The sequence below is a fragment of the Homalodisca vitripennis genome, chromosome X (genome assembly GCF_021130785.1).
Source record: "Homalodisca vitripennis isolate AUS2020 chromosome X, UT_GWSS_2.1, whole genome shotgun sequence".
NCBI lineage: Eukaryota > Metazoa > Arthropoda > Insecta > Hemiptera > Cicadellidae > Homalodisca > Homalodisca vitripennis.
In genome coordinates, this window is record NC_060215.1 from 7,918,607 (window position 1) to 7,941,685 (window position 23,079).

Here is a 23,079-nt window from a genome sequence, read left to right on the forward strand (position 1 = left end):
ATGGTTTACCTGCGGCATATAAGGAAATGAACCAAAAAGAGTTCAAAAAAAATTGAAAAATGAACTATTGAACACAGCATTTTATTCATTACAAGAATATTTTGAAAGTGATTTGTATCTTGGTTTTTAGGATAAGTATTTTATTTTCTCTGTAATTGTAAATTAATACTAATTGACCTTATTAAATTTTCATAAGGTTTGACGATGCACCTGTTTTTTATGTGTATGTACATATTGTAAACGTCTTGTGCAAATAAAGTATGTCTATGTCTATGTCTGTTGTACGTCGATGCAAATAAACTTTATGGCTGGGCTCTGTCGCAGAATTTGCCATATAGTGATATCAAGTGGATGGATCCGAAAACATATACAAAAGAAGAATGGCAAGAAACAATTTTAGAACTCATTGGAGAAGACGATTATGGCTATATTCTCGTAGTTGATCTAGGATATCCAACTAACTTACATGAAAATCACAAAGATTTGCGTCTTACTCCTGAACTTGCAAACTGAATACGTTGTTCATTCGAGAAATTTGAAATTCTATCTAGAACATGGCATGGTGTTAAAACATGTGAATAGAGTCATTGCATTTGACCAGAAGCCTTTTATGAAAGAATACATTAATTTTAACATGCGAACCAAGGCTACAAGTGGCTTTGAAAGGACTTTTACAAGTTAATGAACAAATCAGTTTTTGGAAAATCTATGGAAAATGTGCGAAATAGATGCGATATTAAACTTTGGAATAAAGGATTTTCAATGAAACAAGCCAAGAAAACAAATTTCAAATGCTTTAATATCTTTGACGACAACTGTATAGCGAGTCATATGTACAAACAGAAATAAAGATTTAACAAGCCGATCTACATAGGATTTTCAATTCTTGACCTACCAAAATTGCTAATATACGAGTTTTATTATGATAAATTAAAGAAATATGATCCAGATTTGAATCTGTGTTATATGGATGCAGATAGTTATTCCTAGAAATTAAACGCGATCCTTATAAAATTATTAAAGAAAATATAGATCAGTCACAAGCAAAAACAAGAAATCAATAGGAAAATTTAAAGATGAGTTAAATAGTGAAATATAAAGGACCTTTGTAAATAAAACAATAAATATCGATAATTTAAAGAGATTTTTGTTCGAAAATAAAGAAGAATTTAGGGAGATGACAGTAATCAAAAGCTACAAACATGAGTTATACACCGTTACTGTAAACAAGTTAGCACTGAACGCTAAAGATGATAAGAGAATTGTCCTAGAAAATAAGATCGAAGCAGTACCACATGGCTATAAAAATGAAGCGAAATCTGATTTACTAGATGAATTAAATAAACGGAAACTTTGACGTATAAATGGAAGATGATTTAATTCATTGCCACAAATGTAAAAAGAAAACTAAAAATATCAATTCCAAAATTGTTCAAACTCAAATTGAATTGTATAGAATTGCTGCAAAATTTCAAATAGGAGTAAATTTATAAAGAATCCAAAACAAATCATTGATAAGAAAGAATTAAAGAATAAAGATGAGATAGAGATTGAAGCTAAAGAAATTCATGAGCCAGTACGAAAGATATTTAAAAAGAGAAAAATTATAACTCTTGGAATTGGTGATTTATGGGCAGCAGATTTAGTTATAATGTCTAAATATTCGGATGCAAATGATGGATTAAAAGAAAAAACGGTAAAGATGTTTCAAAAGCCTTCGAATAAATAGTAAAAGATGCCATAAAAATCAATCATAAACCTCCAAATCTATTGCATACAGATAAGGGTTTAAAGTTTAAAAATAAAGAATTTAATGATGTTTTGAGGAAATATAACATTAAGATTTATCATACTGAAAACGAAGAGAAATCAAGTATTGTAGAGAGATATAACAGAACTCATAATGAGAGAATGAAAGTTATTTTTGAGTTTAATAAAAACTTTAAATGGATTGATATTCTTCAAAAAATAGTGACAAATTACAATAATACTGTTCATAGCACGATCAAAATGAAGCCTAAAGACGTAGATAAAGATGCAGAAAAGGAGTTATTAGAAATAGTTTTCAAGTATGTTCCACCAGAAATTTCACGAAAACTAAATTTAAAATTAATGATCATGTAAGAATTGCTAGTAAAAAACAAGCATTTTTGAACAAATATAAGAACAATTGGTCAAAAGAAATCTTTGTGATTTATCAAATTAATAACACAAATCCTGTAACTTATAGCATAAAAGATTTAAATAATGAAGAATTAACCGGAAATTTCTATGAATATGAATTGAGAAAGTCAAAGCTATAATATTTTCTATATAAACGGAGCCTCAAAAGAAATGTACAGTGTCAAGAATTTTAAGATTTTGAAGCATTTACTAAAAATAAGAATACCAAAGATGGATTATACTATTATTGTAAGGATTGTAATAAAATATATAGAAAAGAATTATACGATAAAATGGAAAAATTATGTTTGGAAGAGAAAGAATGCACACGGTGTAAAAAGGTAAAGAATATTTCCGAATTTAACAATGGGTTTTATATTAAAGATAAAAAACAATCATATTGTAAAGAATGTATTAGAGAAATCTTTTCTAGACCAGTTCATTGCGTATGTGGAAGAGAAATTCAACAATTCTATAATCTTCAAAGACATTTACAAAAAACATATCATAATTCAAGATTTTTGTAAAATTTAATAACATTATCATCGTGTAATTTAGATATTTTATTAATCAATCGAGATTCTGTCATATTTGTGGTAAAATTATATCTAAATTTGAGTTGATTATTAACTAGATCCACAACTCTCTCCATTTAGATAGGAAAACATTTAAATAGTAACTTGTAATCTTAAATATATTGTTGATTTACTTTAATTATTAATAAGTTTCCACCAGAGTCTTGAATAGTCAGAACGATTTTTTGGACTCTTTTGATATTTTTTTCTAATTGGAATATAATCGATTTCATTCGGTTTTTCACTGATTTTTTATCCATAAGCAACATTTGGGTAAAATGGTTACAATATTTCCGATTCTTTGTGTAGACGTTCGGTATGATTTTCAAAACTAGGTTCAACGAGATTACAATGTACTGTACTTCAATTACATCGAGCGGTCTAAATTTTGGCGTTTTATTTTAAATGTATCTGATTAGGCTCAATTATTTCTTGAAGAAACCCTAATAAATCTACTATAATTGCTGAAAAAATAATTCTTACTGGTGATTTTATTTGAATTTTGTTAAAGAGAATTTTTTTTACATTTCAAATTTGTTGACATCAATGTTTAAAGATTTATCTGATTGTTTGAATGTTTTCAGATAATTTTTAAAGGAATTTTTTATTTGATCGAAGGTATAATATCCTTTGTTTAAACCATAATATTTTGTTATGTTCTTTTCACTAAATCCTATACAATAAGGAGAACTTTCACTAATATTTATTACAAAATTATCAGAATAAAAACCACTTAAACCAATAAAATAGTTCTTTATTAGATTCTTCATTTAAATGAATAGGATGTTCCAAGTTTAAAACTACTTTAGAGCTTTCTGAAGTCAATTTGAACAGTTTCATTTTCGCTATTTAAATGGAGAAATTTTTAAGGCAAAAAGATCAGATAAAACTACAAACTTTTGAAGAAAATAAGAGAGATCAACCGATCAGATTGTTAATTGTTGGTTAAACGGATGTGTAAAAACGACTTTATTATTAAATTTCATCTACAATAGGTTGATTCCTTATTCAAATTTGTATGTTTTTAGTAAATCATTGGAACAAGACGCGTATAAAAAATTGCAAGAAAGATTTGAAAATATTGAGAAAAACTTAAGCAAAAAGGTATCACATTTTTATAATGTTTTCGAGGATATAGTTTCATTAAGCGAATGTTAACCAAATTCGTTTTTGATGACTGTATTTTAGAAAATCAAGAAAATTAAAGAATAGTTCGTAATGTCTCGGCACAAAAATATCTCTTGTATCTATCTTTTCCAATGCTTTTCAAAGGTTGATAAACAAGTTATAAGAAATAATTTGAATATGTTGCGTGTTTTTAAACAAGATAATCACTATAGCAGAAAAATGTACAATAATTATGTTGGATCTGATATTCGATTTGATCACTTTAACGAGTTATGCGATAAAACTTGGAAAGAATACTATGGATTTTTAACAATTAATCTAACTTTGAAGCCTAAAAACGGTAAATATTTGAATACATTTTCTAATATAAATGATGCTTAGTGGTCTGACAAATCAACTTGATAAAATATTTGTTACAATTATTTTTACATTATCTTTACTTTTTATTTACAATATGAAAATAACTAAAACACGGTAAATCTGTCCATAGATTCACGTTCTTGTTTACGTTTCACGTTCGTGTTCATGTTTCATGTTCGTGTTCACGTTTCATGTTCGTGTTCACGTTTTACGTTCCAAGTTCACGTTTTGACGTTTCACGTTCACGTTTTCACGTTCCACGTTACATGTTCACGTTTCAAAATTTTTGTAAATAAAATGGCGAACGTAACTTCAGAAGAAGCGAAAAAACTTGATCAAATCGAAAAGAAATTAATCAAAGAATTTAAAGAACAGATTAGAATTGACAAAAAAGAGCAAGAATTTATTCAAAAAATTAATTCACCTGTAACTTCTTTAATTAAAAATCTTGAGGGTAAAATTGAAAACGTTTTAAGTGATAATAAAAATTTGATGAATTTGGTTCCAGTTAAACGACAATTTTCCGATACTTCAATGCCCGAATCTGAAGTAGAAGAGTTTGAATTGCCAAAATTACCATCTTCGACACCATTTAGACCTCGAATCATTGAAGAATCTACTATAGTTGACCGATAAGTCCTGGAACAACGGATATAATATTTGATGAAATTGGTAAAAAATTCCTTCCTAGAGCAAAGGGTGATAAATTTGGTTTGTATTGAGATATAAAAAAGAAAAGTTTTATGATTGGTAATTTGCCCGTGAATTTTGTACATAATGATATAATTATCAATGAAAAAACGTATGAAGGCACTCAATATATATGGAGATTATTAACAGACAATGATTTTCCTAGAGATGATTTATATTCTGAAGAAGATTTGAAAAAGTATACTGAAATTTTATGGAAATCTGACTCAATTTACAAAAAGAATGATCCATCAACTAAAAAATCCTAAATCAAGTAGAGGTACAGAATATATGAATTTAATTAAACCAATTTGGTAAAAACGAATCGAAGGATCTGGTGTAAGAAAATACAGTGATAATAAGATTGAATACAGATATATCGACGATTTGACAAAACTTGATGAAATTATTAATTATATTTGTGCTCAAGAAAAGGCTGGAAATAACAATTTGTTTAACGAAAAGAAAGCAATTAAAGATTTTATTTCGAACAAACTTGATGAATTGATTGAAAAACCTGATTGAATTAAATATTTAAAACGAATCTTGCCTCAAATAAGTTCTCCAATATTAGGTAGTGGACTTTTAAACGAGTTTATCTACAATTTACCTTATGAATTACGCGTACCAGGCTATCAATATCAGGGACCAGGCACAAAGCTTGAACAAAGTCTAAAAAGATTAGATCCCGGTGGGAATAAATTAGATAAAGCTGCAATGGAACACGATATTTTATATGCAAAACATAGAGACATAAATTCTAGGCATGTTGCAGATAAAGTTTTAAATGATAAGGCAATGGCTTTATCAAAAGATCGTCGGTTTGATAAAAACCATATTGGTTTAGGTGAAAGATACGTTGCAATTCCAACAGCTGGAGCAATGTTTTTAAAGAGAAAACTAGGAATGGGAATCGAAGAGAACTTGAAATTTTAGCTATGTAAATGGAGGTGAACGTAGATTTTATTAAAAATCAGAAAGAAATAAATAAAATCCGCTTTTAAGAAAAAAATACCTCTTAGTATTCAATTTAAAATATATCAATTGAAAAATGGCGAAGATAAGATATTTTTAACGAATAGACAATACAATAAACTCGAAAAACACAAGAAAAACAATAAAGGAACCAGAATAGAATTTTCTTATAATCAGTTGAAAGAACTTAAAAATGGTGGACTTTTGAAAGATTTATTAGATTTTGGAGATAATATTCCAGTTGTTAAAAATGTTGTTCCATATGTTGGAATGTTATAAAAGCAGCTCCAAATGTTAAAAAAGACGTAATTCCTATTGTTAGAAATATTTTAAATTGGTTAAATAAAGAGTTGGAAGATGTTACAGGATCTGGATTAGATGAAAAAACTTTGAATTATGTGAAATCAGGCACACACAAAATTTTGAGATCAAACCATTAACATTCGGAGAATTGGAAGAAATTTGCAAAAACATTAAACATTTTAGAGGAATTTTCATGCGTGATACATTACCTGAAAAAGTTAAGAACTTTTATTGTGGAATTGTGAATTTAGACTTGATAATGGGAAGTGGAACGCATTGGATTTGCTATTATAAAAATGATAAGATTGCGTTTTATTTTGATTCGTATGGAAGAATTGAGGACAAACCGCCGATAGAATTGATCAAATATTTGAAAAAATCAAGCGTCTACTACAATGATTATCAAATTCAAGAATATAAAGATCCCTCAATTTTTGGTCATTTATGTGTTTTTGTTTTGAATGAATTGACTAATTGTAAAGATTTTAAATAAGTTTTCAACAAATTATTACTTAATAAATATGGATTCGCAAAATATTTCTTCTTAAGTGTTTCGAACACAGATTATCTCTGAAAATATTCAAAATATAGATGAAGTTTATTCAAAATAAAGTTAATAGTTTGAACATAAATTTTTATGAAAATAATTTGAGAAATGAGTTTGATAACAAGATTGAAAATTTATTACAAAACCTTCTAGATTCGGATGTAATTTATGTACAAATTTAAGATTTTATAGCAGAATATGAGCAAATTTGCTAACTTTGAGAACTGAATTTGATGAAAAATAAGAAAAAATGAAGAATGATTTTAGTGTTGGTGCAGAAAAGTGATTTCAAAAATTAATGATTCATATCGAAAAAGCAGATAAAATTACTGACGCGATCAAAGTTGAAAAGAATTATGTTAGTTTGGCTAATAAAAAAAGAATTGTTGGAGTAAAATCTGGTATTGACAAACATGATGTTGTTGTTAAAGAAAAATTTTGAAATCTCTAACATTATCAGAATATATCGATATTGCTGATTTAAATAGTCCAAATGTTAAAAATGCCTTAGATGTTAAGGGAAGAAGAATTATCGGTGTTAGTAAAGGAATTTTTCCGTTTGATGTTATCGTAAGAGAGCAATTAGATGATCATATTAAAATGTATGATGAACTAAACAAAAACTATAAGAATCATAAACAACATGTTAAAGATTTTACAACAGAAGTATATGAAAAGTTAGAAGCCAGAAATAAAATATCTATAGAAAATTGTGATGGAATTAGTGAAAAGATTTGAGCAAGATTTCAATACACATAAAGACCATATTCATGAAACCTTTCAAAATAATGGTAAAATGGTTGATAGAATCGGTGCTTATTATTCTGACCTAGTTGGTAAATTAAATTAATTAACGGATAATTTCAATAAATTTAACAAGATGTTGATAAAACTTTTGAAAATATTGACAACAGATTTAATGGATTATGATGACTGAATTTCCTTATATGAATGGCACTCGTATATTGTGTGAGGTGTAAGGCAAAAACTGCAACAAATTATATAAAATATTATGCAAACATCAATGGCGTTAAGAGAATTTCTGGAAAATGTGCTGAATGTAATACTAAAAAGAGCCAATTTATAAAAACTTGAAATTTTTTCCTAATAAATAGAGATGGCTGGACATTACAGTTCTTTCGATCTTTTTATAATGTTACATGAACGAGATTTAAAAAAGGAACATTGGGATGATATTTCTGCAAAATATGAACTATCCGAAGATATGATTCGATTATACATTAATAAGTTAAATTGGTATAGCATTGCAAAATATCAAAATTTGTCCTCAGAATTCATTAGAGTGAATATTAATTATCAGTTGAAAGAACAAATTTCTGTTATTTGCCTTTATCAACATTTGAGCACAGGATTTTTGGAAGAATTTAAAGGTTCAGTTTATTGGAACAACATTATAGACAGCGGTACTATCCTGTGCAAATTTTATTGAAATATGTGACCGAAATTGCAAAATTTAAAGCAGAAAATCCCGATTATGATGAAGTTGATCATTAATAAATGAATCTAATCTTTTTAAATATTTTACTAAAATGTATATATTTTCTTATAAAAAACGTACATTAAATCGATGATAAAATGAAAAATTTGAAATGTTTTCTTAATAAATGGCGGACTAAAAAAAGTATTCAGGCGATATTGAGAGGGCGGATTTAAACATTTTTTATCCAATTAGTAAACAACATTTGAATGAACCGAATAACAAAACCTCTAAAATTGAAATAAGAAAACACAATAAATTGATAAAAGAAATTGAAAATTGTGGTCAATTAAGTACTATTAGAGGAACCATATCTTATTCCAAAAGTGGTGTATTTTCAAATAGTTTTTATCGACTTTTAAATTTGGACGGTGATTTAGCACATTTCGGCTTAGGATTCTTTGAAAATATGAATGTTCCAACCTATAAAAGTGGATTTTACATTAGTTTCATAAGAGCTGAAGATGATGATGCGATATTAAAAACAAAAACTGGAAATGATATGCCACTTGATGGAAAAATTACAATTAACGAGTTTTTCATTAGATTTCCGATGATTGATTACAAAACCTCAAGTGAAATTCGGTTTATTGATGAAATTACAAAAAGTCAAAACATAATGTTTAATTTTCTAGATTGGCAATGCATTGAGCAAAAAGGTATTTCCGGAACAACTTATTTATGCGATATCACAAATATTTATAGACATATCTTCAATCCCAAGTTTGTTATTATAGGTTTTCAAACAGATAGACAGAATAATCAAGAAAAGAATCCTTCAAAGTTCGATAGTTTGAATGTAAAAAATATTAGAGTAAAATCTAATGGTTCTTATTATCCAGATGAATCACAAAATTTAAACATTTCCGGAGGTCTTTTCAGAATTATGTATCAGATGTGTCAAGATTTTAATAAAGTTTACTACAAAAATATGGAAATGTATTACAATCCCAAAGAATTTATAGCAAATAGGCCCATTTATGTAATTGATACAACAAATAGTTCGACAAATATTTCTGGTTCAAAGAACAATATAATTATCTACATGGATTTTCAAAATGCTGTTACAAATGCGATTTGTTATTTTGTTGTTGTTCTGAGAAATTGTTATCATATGACATGATTAAGACCGATTTTAGAGAAATTCAGTAATTGGTGATGTTCATATTATTCTCTTTCATTCCTTCTAAAACTTCAATAATATACTCTTTCACTCCTGAAAAATCCCGATTTCTTCCGTAATAATCTTTATAATCATACACATAATATCCTAAATAGTTGTACAAAAGAATGGAATTATTTCTATTTATCTCTGTTGTAGAAAAGTAAACATAAACATTTACGCTACAAAATTTATATCTCGGCAGATTCTATAATTTCCATTTAAGACGAAAAATCTTTCAATATAAATAAATGAAGTATATAATGCCAACTATTACAAGTGATATAATACAGGAGAAATTATTGATACAATTTTAATTTGTAGAGATTGTAATTAGTTTTGTATGAAAGATCTAAACCACAGAAACGTCGAAATAAATTAACACATTTGAATAATCTGGAAAATTACAATAAGGAGACAATTTGTGTCAGAATTTAGATCTAAGAAAAAAAAATTTTGAGTTATCTCTTGAAAAAATCAAGGTATTATTTGTAGAATATGTAAGATTTGTTGGTCTCAATAAGCATATTTACTATGAACAGATATTACCTGTGATTTTGTATTATTTAGGCTTAAAGTTTGATTATGACTTCAAACCAGAAATTATTGATGATTTCATAGCACATTTGGAGAAAATAAATAAAGAACCGCGTAAACGTTATTCATTTGCTAGTTTTTACTCGAGAAGTCGAGTAAAAACTAACTCATTTCATCTTTTTCCACTGTAATTTTACGTTTTTGTGTTCAAATTTCATGTATTTTCATTGGTTTTTGCGTTTTGTCTTCTCTAGTTAAATTTTTCCCTCACTAAATGGAGCTACTAAATGAATTAAATGATATTGGAGAACTAAGATTTAAAGAATATAAGAAATTAATTGATTTTGAAGACAAAAAGAAGTATAAAATCATAAATTTGGAGAAAATTAAAGATAAATTCAGGTTTAAAATCATAGCAGAATTGGAAGATTGTAAAGTACATTTGCCGAACAGATTTTTGAATGTTTTAAATGAGAAAAAAATTAAAGAATTGAATAAAAATGATAAATTACACTTGATTGTTACGGGTAAAAAGACAAGAACAGATAAAGAATGTGTTACAATTAACTTTAACAGATTTTTCAAAAGATTTTGTAAGACTTTTCATTAAAACAGCTTAAGAAATTAGAAGAAATCATTTAACAGTAAAACAGCTATAGATTCGGTTATTTTACATTCGAGATTTACGGTTTGATAGCTCAGGTTCATTTATGGTACATTGAACAAGACCCCACACTGAACTTCGTTTGGCTCCAAAAGCGGTCCAGGATCGGCAGGTTTATATTATCTACTTATATATACAGGGTGTCTAAAAAGTCCCGGGTCGGTTAAATATTTTTCAAAATATTTAAAATAGAGCCACAAAACTTTACACAAAGTTACTGGACATAAAAATCTATTTTATCACATATTCAGTGATCCGCTACTCCCTCAGGGGGGCGGCCCGATAGGAGTCAGAAGAAAATCTTAAATGTAAGCATAGGTTGATATGCATATCAAATTAAAGGTCTATATTAGTAGACTACAGAGCCGCAAACCCGACCTCAAACGGATAACCGAGTCAAACATGACAGCCGTTCAAAGATGGCTAGAGTTTGCAACTTAGGTTAATGTAACAAAATACACTGAGGAGCTTTTTGACTTTAACTTTACTAACATTCAGAAATGGACATTAGGTGTTTCTTGAGGTGTTTGAGGGTCATTTGAATGACTGATTCAATTGTAAACAGTTTTGGGTTAGTAAAGTTACACCCTGTATATATATATATATATATATATATATATATATATATATATATATATATATATATATATATATAAGTAGATAGGCCATGTGCTAACTAATTTTTAAGATATGTGTACCATGAGCATATTGGCGTCAAAAATGCAATGTTATGTTAGTATGTATGTACAGGATATGACAACATGTCTTTAATTTAGGTTTTAACAGTAAAGTTTGCTCTCAGCCACCCTTAAGACCTAGTTGCACCGTTTTTATGTGTATGATATTTATTGCATATCATATTATGAATAATCTTAAAATACATTTTACTTCTACTTCTGATTTAAAATTATAACACATTAATAAATTAAAAACGCAAAACATCAAAAAGTTTTAATTGTAAGCTATATTGTAAAGTACAGGATTTAAAATCCTATTTAATACACAAAATTTATCTTTATGATAAACGTACGGTAATGAAATTAGTAAAATGATTTCTTCCTCCACGCTGAAATGACAATAGTATCGGTCTTTTTGCAGCCCAATACAATGTAGTCTAATAAGTATTAAATATCAATCTATTGTCCTCGAGTTTGTGACAGGTAAAGGCAATGATTTTCGTGTTTGCGCTGCAAAGGATGCAGCGAGGGTCGTGTCTAAGGTTAATCCCATGCAAATGAGCATTCAAGTAGTCGTACACGGTTATTGATCTAAACGCAGCTGCCGATTCGAGGCGTGGGACGACTAGCGGAACAAGATCATCTGGGTTGAGGAGTGTAGACTATTTTCCATTGTGCCGATTTTCTCTATTCTTCCTGCCGTTTTTCATAAAATGTGTTTTTATTACCTTTTTCTAGCTAGATCACTGACTAATGCGTCGGGTTTATCTGTCTGGGAGCCCTCCTTAATGGGAGTATAGGGAGTTAGCCTGCCCATTAATCTAAATTCCCACTTGTGAAGGAATTCACTACAACGCTACAGCACACTCACCTCCAACACACCGCTCTATCAGATTACGTCCGCTCTCAAGCGCGTCACGTTAATTATTTCTGTCGTTGATTCACAGCTAAATATCGCAGCTTGGAAGTCACACGGTATAACACATTTCTCCCGTTTTATGGAACTGAGCATTCTTAGGGCTAGAAGCACTGCTCCGTAATCTCAACCGTTTCTAACGGGTGACGCAATCTATCCCATCACGAAGTACACACCAGTCCCTCGATAGTGCCTCACTCCAGTTTCCGATTCATCTGTGCTTACTCGTAAATATTTATCTTCTGGAAGCAGGGTGCTGTTCGTTTCAATTGCTATCTTTTGAGCTTAGTTGGAGGATTCCTCAGTTTAGAGACCAGTGAAGACGACTTTGAGAAGAGAAACGGTCAAGAGTCGAGAGTAGAGAACTTTTTTAACGTGGGGCGGGGTTTCTGGAAGCTGGAAACTGAAGAGGGTTCTGAAGAGACTCTGTAAAGCTATACTCATGCCTCGTAGATTCAGCTTTAGCAAGGAATGCAGTCAGTGGTCAGTCTGGGGGCGGCTGGACTGTATAATTTCCAGCATTCCACGTCATTGGTGTAGGTCAGTAAATGCCAGAGCTGCTAAGTCTATACCATACTGTTGAGGTTGATCCCTTTGTGCAACTCCACATCAGTGATTGAGGTTGAGAAGACATGACCCGTGATGACTCGCAACGCATGATTCTGAGCCATGTCAAGATTTTTAACAGCTTCTGTTAAACAGTTATTATGAGCTCACTTATATATTCCATAAGTAGCGCATCTTATGTACAATTATTTGCAAGAGATAGCATTCTGAGAGTTATATCATGTGAAGATCCCTATCTGGTTCAAATTACTATTTTGATTAATCTCAGTCTCTTGGTACCTTTTGTGCGTTATTCTAGGCCTGTGCGTTCATTGTAAAAAAGATTCCAGTTTAAAATCGAGGTAGGTTGGACATATGTTTTGGTTCAAAGAGTCATCTCTAAGCGACAGAGTAACAGAGTAAAACTTTATAGAGAGTGTGAAAACCTGGAACTCCCTCTATTGTGTTGCCCTAATTATCATTTTGTGAAACTAATATGGAATCTGACCAAATGCGTAATTAAAAAGCTGACTTCAATATCTTCCATGGCGGGTCACAATTATTTGCAAGAGTCATCATTCTGAGAGTTATATCCTGTGAAGCTCCCTACCTTGTGCAAGTCAGTCTTTTGGGTAATCTTAGTCTCTTGGTACCTTTTTTGCGTTACTCTCGGGCAGAGGTTGCCCAAGGACCAAGTGATCAACATCAAGTGCAATTTAAATAGTGCATTGACTCCTGGTGTTAGAGAGACTGAAAATATCACATCGGCAATCATCGCCGGACTCATGACATTCTGGATCTGACATTAAAATAAGGTTTCATCTTCACAGTGCACTCGGATGAATCTTGACTACTGATTCCACTGTTGAGTAGCTTCTGAACAACTATCTTGCTGCACAATCTGTCAAAAGCGGTTTTAAAATCTACAAACACTGAAAGAGTAATTTGCTTGAGATGGAACTCATTCTTAGTTGGTTTAACCGTAGAACCAGCTCTATAGTAGTCCTGTGCTTCCTGAATTCCGCTTATTCAATAGCAGGATATCTTACTGTTCCAGGTACTATTGCATTCGGCCTAAAATAGTAATCTCAAAAGCCTCAGAGAGGTAATTTTGAGAAAGATCGATCGGTAGTTTCATGGCATTCCTCTGTTTCTCCATGTTAATATTGGGACAACTTCTACTTTCCTTCAATCGAAGGGGAAATCTGTTTTCCAAGCTAGATTTATAAATCAATTCCTGGCGGTCTCTTTAAAAGAAGTATTAAAATTAATCTGGCAGTAAGTCGTCCGGTCTAGTACTTTCATCTTTTTTTAATTCGCAGTGACATGTCTACGAGTTTATCTTCCCACCGAAAATCATTGTTGACAGTTTAATTTTTTCTACCCTGAAACAGGTAAGAATCGTGGGTGCCCTAGGTTTTTTTATGTTTAGTGGTGGGTGATAGTTTTCACACTGATCGTGCATGATATTCCTGTCTGAAGTTTTGAGACGTGAAATGGTAGGCCTTTAAGCAAATCCTTACGCAAGAGCAAGTTACGAATATATCTCCCCAATGAAAATTCCTTTGCAGCAATGTTTTTTTTCCTTTCAGTAAAGCAACTTTTAATGTGAGGCTCCATAATTGTCTGCCAATGGCTGGTAAAATTTCACCTGATCCCATGGAACACACTGATGAGCAATAACTACAACTACATTAGCACTTCTCCGCAGGGACTCTTAAAAAATATCGTTGGTTACAAGATTTGCAATCACAAGACGTCTAGGGCCTTTTCCAGTCCGTCTTCCTGATGTTCCAACAAGGCCTCCTTTTTTCTTTCGACAGGTATTGGGGAAAAACTTTATTTACCACCAGCGTTGCAAGTAAAAAAACTGCTTCAGCAGTTCTTCAGCAGAAATTATCGAGTATGACCATAGTCAATTTTAGGGTATATTTGTGAGACTTTGAAATGTAGAGGTGAATATTACTGTATTTACGAGTCAAACTGACCTTGACTGGACCCATTCTTCATTCTGCTTTCTATAATGTGGCTTAGTGTGTTGATACTACTGTATTGCTTTAATGGGCGATACCGGACAAGACCCGTATTAAAAATAAATTATGAGAGATTCTTGAGGTTAGTTGGTCAATGTGGCCACTAAACCTCTTGCAACTTCGATTGATCTCTTACATCGAAATACAAACCGTATAAAATATGACGTTGTTGACATGTCGCCCATCTATGACTAGAGAGCTTTTCGAGTTTCGAATCATAAGATTACATGCGTCGATATAAGGACGAAACAATTAAAAATACCTACTATATTTATAATTTCAAGAGACTTCTCAAATTTAAACATATACCACACATAATAATATGTGTGTGTCACTCTGGGTTTCATAAACGAATTTACATTTTTAATGAAAATGCACGTCTAGTGAAATGATATTAATGACATGAGAAAATCCTAATCGAGGAATCTATTATTATTCATTTAAACAATGAATTTGTTTTCTAAAAATGCTCATTACAAAACTGTAATTTAAAAATGTCTACTGGAAACTAAAAAGAAAAGGATATGGAGTTTTGAAATATGAAAATCGTGAACCATTATTGTGGAAGTTAAATGTAGATAATTAAAAACTGTAAGGGTTTTGGACAAATGTAAGGACAAATGATATCAGAGACTCGTTTCCACTCCATTCTTGCGATATAAACAATTATTTTTTTAATACTGGCTCGGATATTGTGTCACAAGCTTATGTGTACAGTTTTATGCCACAAAGAAATCCGATGCTGCAGTGGTGATTTAAGCTTCAAAGAAAGTGACAAATAGAAGTACAGGACCAGAGACTAATGTATTTGTTGATCTTAGACAGAAGGCTTCAAATAGAATTTCATCAGAGGCGGTATGATCTGATGGCACATTTGTATCAATTACAATCCCTTATTGCATTTATGTGGTATTAAATACGTAATAAATCAGTCATTGACCACTATGACTTTTCTAGGAGTATGGAAGGAAGCGATTGTGTTACCTCTTCCTAAAGTAAAAAAAAACCTTTTGTTTATCATATGCATCCAATCTATGTGGTTCCAGCAAGACGAAAAACTAGTTGTTTCCCAAATGGTGACATTTTTGGAGTTGGGGAGCATTCTTCTAGTATTAAAGTCGAGATTCAGAAAAGACCGATACAATAACTATATTTTTTAAGTAAACAAATGTTAAATTGTAAGTAAGAACAATTCTTCATCAGTTTTCATATCCTATTTTATAAAGAAGAAACCTATTCTTCGTTAGAAAAGTTTCATGTAAAAAAGGGTACATTAAACGAAGCCCTCTGGTTAGGGCTCAACTTGGAAGGTTTATAAATAATGAACTTGATAACTCAACCAACCCTATTGTCGTTACCCTATTGTCTTTAGTGGAAGTTACTGGAAACACAGCTGATGTATAAACAATTAAAAAATATTTTTTTCGTTTAGAAATCACATACGCTAGCTTATTTTGATTAATCTCTCGAGCATGTAGTGAGTATCGCAGCTATTCAACGACAAAATAACTCTCTTTTTTATTTTTTTGAAATAACTTCAATTAATGAGGTCCTAAACGTTATTTCAAAGCTGAGAAATTCAGTCACGTTTCTCAGCTTTTAAAAACGTGACTGAGAAACGTCACGTTTTATGGCGTAAAGTTAGTATTGCACTTATCTGATTTTATGTACAATGAACTGAAAAATCGAATAATGCGTTTAAGACCTGTAAGAATACGCATATCTGAGAAATTAGACAAACTATGCAAAATTTGGTCTCAAAATGCATTGTTTATATTATAACATACATTAACTTCATTGAATGAGTAATAAACACGCAAATTGTTTAACCAAAACTCGTAAAGAACTTAATTTTGAAGGTAATTTTGTACAATAGTCCAGTAATATACAAACACAAAGTTAAAAAAAAATTACAAAGAACACTCACGTTCATTTAGTAAACAGATGTCGTATTTTCGGTCTTATTCTTCGTATTTGTTGATTTAATGAAACATTAATTTAAACTTTATGTTCGTTTTTTATTAACCTATACTTCATAATTCCCTTTAAAATAAATTCTCTACAATTTTTTATTACAGATTTTGCGTGTTTATTGCCCATTTTATGTAGCCAATGTACTTCAAATCATGTTTTTCGAGCCATAATTTTGCATATTTTGCCTGATATGTCAGATACGGCTGGTTTTACAGGTCTTGAAGTTAATGAATTCAGTTTTTCACTTAATTTTACATAACATCCAATAAATTTAAGAATTAACTTTACGCCATAAAAACATCAGTTTCACTTTATTTCCACCTTTTCCAAGAAAATCGGGCGAAATCTTATGCTAGCCGTAGTTCGCTAACAAAGCGTTTCCGGAAATACGTTGATTTGAACTTTTGTCGGGTTACGCGTGGGACACACTGTATACATGAGTAAAACCCAGCAACTATATTACAGTAATCTTCAACAAAATCTATTACCACTTAACCGCTGACGACAAAACTCTACCAATCCTCGACTTAAAAACCACCACCATCCTCTCGTGTCCCTCCTCTCTGATATTATAGTTCCACCGTTTTCTCTCCGAATACCTGGTTGCTCGAAAAGCTGACTAAAACCTAATCGGTTATCGCCGGTAGCATCCACAGCCACAGCCATCACTCGAGGCATCACTTCCTGTCACCTTGCCGGACTATTTGCCCATGTCTGGTAGCTGTGCCCCTCGGCAAAATATTCCGCGTTACATTCTGAGAAAAACACACTTTTTAATACGCAATGGAAAGTTCACAACAGTATGATGTGGAAACTTTACTTGTTTTACTCCACACGTCTTCAGATCTGTTGTGTCTAATGTGCTTTACAGTGTATTGACATAAAAATTTATTGGTAAGTGACCAAGAATCTGCCTATTGTTGAATTTAGTTAGAATAACCCAACTACTTGATTTTAGGAATTAGGTATACGTCCGCTGATAAATCGGCTACTTCTTCGTGTACACTAAAAGCCAGATTTCTTTTATTGCAAATAAATGACTTGGCGTGCTGTTGTTGCTGCTATGAAAGTTAAAAGGGTAATTGAATTGAAGGTAGCGGGAAAAGTACAATAACGTATGTATGTTATTTTGTATTACTGTTTACTAACTTAATCTTTTTACATTTTACATCAGTATACTTGCTTTGTAAGCTTTCTCATGATCCCAGTTCAATGTCGAATGTGAATAGATAGATCATAGATTAAATGGCGCATTTTTAAGAGCAGCTGCCTCAAATGTGTTTTTATAATAAATAATGATGTAATACTTAGACTGGCTTGTACTTTTTCAGGTATGTGTTTACCATCGTCAGTTATTTGATTGGAGTCTTTATTTTTGCAACGATTGTAGGTGAGTAATATATACTAAGGTTAATTTCTCTCACTCACAGTCTTAACGTTTTAATTAATAAAGTATTGCTAATTGTTTTACTTAATATGAAACTAATAAAATAAAATGATAATCAGATCAAGATACAAATTTGATACCACAACTATATTATCTTGGAATGCTTTTGGTATGTGCACCTCTTCATCCATCTTTTTAACCACGAGTTGGTGGTAGTCCTAGGTATAAAATAAATATGTCCCTGGATGGGAATAAAGCCGTTAATAAGGCTCTTGGTATTACAAAATAGTGTTACGTTCTAGGCATCCATGGACCGACCTAAGTCCTGAACGGAACGACCTTTTCAGTCTCGACTTGACGCTTCTAAAATCTTTCTGGAATGAAAACCTTAAACGTGATGATTTCTTTTTCTTCTATTTTCTATTTTTGCCTCGTCTCCTTCCTCTGGGCATCGCTTCTACAACTCTTTCTGAGGTAAAGACCTTAAACGTGGTGATTATCTCTCTTCTATGTCCTCAAAAACGGTTGCTTGCATATATTTTTTGCTTCGTCTCCTTCCTCTAGGGCGTCTCTTCTACAACTCTTTCTGAGGTGAAGACCTTAAACGTGGTGATTCTCTCTCTTCTATGTCCTCAAAAACGGTTGCTTGCATATATTTTTTGCTTCGTCTCCTTCCTCTAGGGCGTCTCTTCTACAACTCTTTCTGAGGTAAAGACCTTAAACGTGGTGATTCTCTCTATTCTGTGTCCTCAAAAACGGTTGCTTGCATATATTTTTTGCTTCGTCTCCTTCCTCTAGGGCGTCTCTTCTACAACTCTTTCTGAGGTAAAGACCTTAAACGTGGTGATTATCTCTCTTCTATGTCCTCAAAAACGGTTGCTTGCATATATTTTTTGCTTCGTCTCCTTCCTCTAGGGCGTCTCTTCTACAACTCTTTCTGAGGTAAAGACCTTAAACGTGGTGATTATCTCTCTTCTATGTCCTCAAAAACGGTTGCTTGCATATATTTTTTGCTTCGTCTCCTTCCTCTAGGGCGTCTCTTCTACAACTCTTTCTGAGGTGAAGACCTTAAACGTGGTGATTATCTCTCTTCTATGTCCTCAAAAACGGTTGCTTGCATATATTTTTTGCTTCGTCTCCTTCCTCTAGGGCGTCTCTTCTACAACTCTTTCTGAGGTGAAGACCTTAAACGTGGTGATTCTCTCTATTCTGTGTCCTCAAAAGCAGTTGCTTGAAAAGGTTATTTGCCTCTTCTTCTTCCTCTATAGCGTCGCATCTCCAACCCTTTCTGGGATGAAAACTTAAAACAGTGTGATAGAATCTTTCCAGTGTCCTAAAATGAGTCGTAAGCTAAGAAAACGTAACACTGCTTCCCCTTTGTTCCCGTAGCCATATGACTTTAGAAGAGGCTTATAAAATATCCATGGACTTCTTTGTGGTCGTGTGTTTGGAGATTTGAATTAGTCTTGTAACCCATGAACCCTCGATGTATCGTTCCACAAGGTACACCAAATGGGTTTTTTGAGTCTTATACAATTGCTTAAATAAACCCCATGGAGGAATTGACCAAAGGTAGAAGAATGCAATAAGCCTCTTATACATTATTCGAGGGTTTCATTTATTTTAAGAAGGATTTTTACTGAAAGTTTCACAAGAGATACATTTACAATTTCGTTATATATAAATATGTCAATTTCATGTTTGTATAATTTTGTCAAAGTGTAACACATCATCCCCTCAGTACTAGCTACTTTGTTGGAGAAATAATATGGAAATCACTTTTAGCTAACTTAGCCTTCTGTTTATGAAAGATTATATGTTTTTAAAAATTCACAAGATGCACAATAAACACCTACAGATTTCAAATAATTAAAGAGATACTTTTTGGACGATCAATATTTATAGACAAGACGCAACGTAATGGCTATCAAAATGCTGTGTAATTTACAAACAAAAACTAAATTGCTGTTATCAGCATAGTGGCACATTGTTTTTTTTTACTTTGTTAAACTTACATAGAATTTTATTTGTGTGTAGAAATTAAAAGTTGAAAGCTCAATTTATAAATCGTAAAAAGGGTTTTAAAGTAACACTTGATCTGTATGAAAAACTGTTTCAAGTTTTCAGTATATACTCAAGCTTTTGTAAAAGGAAATCTGAATAATTGAAGCGGTGTTTAAAATGCGTGTTTACGCTATATTACAAAGTAAAATCAAATAGCGTTAATTGAACGCTAAAACCGTGCTTTAGCTCATTACTAAGCAGCTAGAATTTCTTTAAATTTATTTATTAGTGAGTTAAAATCACTCCTAATTTTATGACTTTAATTTTACAGGTCAAGTTGGAAATGTGATAACCAATAGAAATGCTAATCGGTTGGAGTTTGAGAGACTGCTGGACGGGGCTAAAACTTACATGCGGCACCATAAAGTTCCAGGAGGGATGAAAAGAAGAGTTCTTCGCTGGTATGACTACTCATGGTCTAGGTCAGTACACGATATACCAGGAACTATGTCACCTACATTTTCTAAATTTTACGGGATAAAACAAATCTGAACGATTACTGGATTTGTTAAAAACACACTTAGGAATTTCCAATAAAATGTAAGTAAATTGTTGTTCCATGTCTTATAACTCCTATTGTTTTATACAGTCGTGTCCATAATGAAGCGCGCTTTCCCGCTCCAGAATGTTTAACACATTACACACTGTAAATGTAGAAAATCACTTACGCTGTGTTTGTTTTTTATAACCAGATTATGCAATAAGTTTTACTGTCCATTTATTGTATAAAAAAATAAAATATAACACTTAAACTATTATGATTACTTTGCCGTGTTATTATCACAATTCTTCAAGATTTCCAATTTAACTCGTACAGTTACGCACCCAGAGTGTTCGGTACACCGTTGAGTCATGAACATGGAAAAACTCCCAGATCAGTAGGGGGTCCCAAGTTGATATATTAGGTCCTAAAATGGTTATTTTATAGTACTTTTGAACTAATACAAGGAGGGCAAAGTGAAGGAACAGAGTGTATAAAGCTTGCAGAAAAAATCACTCTACCATATTTTGGTATATATTTATATATATATATATTTTGCTTATATCGTGATCATCAAAATCTTCTGCAACAAACTCAGTATGTACGAAGTTTGTATAAGGGGAGTCGGTCGTCTTATTTAACCTAATGTAAAAATTTGTCATATATCGATACCTATTATTTAGACCTGCTATATCCAAGAACACTGCTTGACATGTTGTTATCACTCTTAAACTCTTTTATGGCTCAAATTTAAGTTTTTGTACCTTCAGAATTGTTTTTTAAATACGAGTACGTATATTAATGGTATCATTGATTAAATTCGATTATATCTTTTAAAGAAGGTTGAAAGAGATATGTGGTGAAAATTAATCACTTTTTGAAAAAACTGTAGCTAATGTTTAAATTTTTAAAAGTTTTCGGGAAATCAAGCGAAAAGAGAAAATTTATTTATTTTATTTATTTAGATTTTACATGTTACAATACAGATAGTTATCCAATTATATTGTAACATATCAATTCATATATAACTAATAGTTTTATTCTTACTAGCTAACAAATGCTCAAAAATTACAACACTTATGCTTAAATCAAGTCCATGCTCTTCATGCCCTAAATTAAAGAATTGTACATTGAAATAAATTATGCCTATCAACAGCAATAATAATAACAACAAACACCTCATTAACTCAGTATAATTACATATTATTTACCTAGACCCAAAATTTTTTTAAAAATATAAAACATTTATATATATAACATAAAAAAAACAATGAACACAATAATAGAAATTAAATAATATCATAAATAACACATTTATTAAATAGTGTAAATGAACCTTAAACTCGGATACAATAACAGCTTTGTATATTTTAAAAGAGTTATTTGGCTCTGGCTTTTTTCAACATCGCCTCAGCTTCCCTAACACCCCCAAACCCCAGATGTCCAGGCGTTCCTGGGCCAAGCGCCAGCACAGACAATGGCCTTGTAAGAAAATACAAGGCCTATCCGGCTTTTCGTCGGCCCGCACTGATCCGGACACCCGAGGAAAAGAAAGTGCTTCGGTACACGATTTTAAACGGGCAAGCAGGACACTGCAGTTCACCTCCCCAGTTATCAGCTTCTTCAAGAAAACTAGAGACCCCACACAACGTCGCCTACGGAGGCTATCAAACTCAAACAAAGTCAATAATTCAGAATAAGGTATTAAGTATGTATAAATGCCAAATATTTTAAGTACAAAAACCTTAGAAACTTTATTTGTAAGCGTTCGATCATTTCAATTAAATAATATTGAAATGGGTTCCATATTACAAATCCGAATTCCAATTTTGATCGAACCAAGGAAAAATACAATTGTATTAATGTAAATACTTTTTTTTTAAATTGACTCGACCTGCATACAAATCCAAAAATTTTGTACGCTGTTTTACAAATATCGATTACATGCTTGGAAAAGGAAAAAGCAGTGTCGAAAATAACACCCAAATCTTTGAAATTTGAACAGACGGATAGAATAGTGTCATTTAATAAGTAATTAAAATTTACAACATTTCGAGTTTTTCTAGTGTACCTCATGACAACACACTTGTCCGCGTTAAATCGCAGGCCTGTTTGGCTCCACAAGAACAAACGATCCAAATCGTCTTGCAGTAATTTACAATCGTTTAAAGATTTAATCTCACGGAAGATTTTCATGTCATCTGCATACAACAAGACTTTACTATTTTTCACACATTCCACAATATCATTTATAAATAAAATAAACAACAGCGGACCAAGATTAGAACCCTGAGGCACACCAGATTGTACTTCAAATTCACTAGACAGAATCCCATTAAATGTCACTAATTGTTTCCTTTTGCCAAGGTATGATGAAAAAAATTTAATAGAATTTTCAG

General features: G+C 31.6%; 1 protein-coding gene across 1 annotated transcript in view; it reads left to right on the forward strand.

Annotated features, from left to right (window-relative positions):
• LOC124369348 overlaps window positions 1-23,079 on the forward strand; it is a 170,568-nt gene that overhangs the window by 65,518 nt on the left and 81,971 nt on the right. The window contains 2 exon segments of the mRNA XM_046827325.1: window positions 18,080-18,138; window positions 20,471-20,621. Coding sequence (XP_046683281.1) covers window positions 18,080-18,138; window positions 20,471-20,621 — 210 coding nt within the window.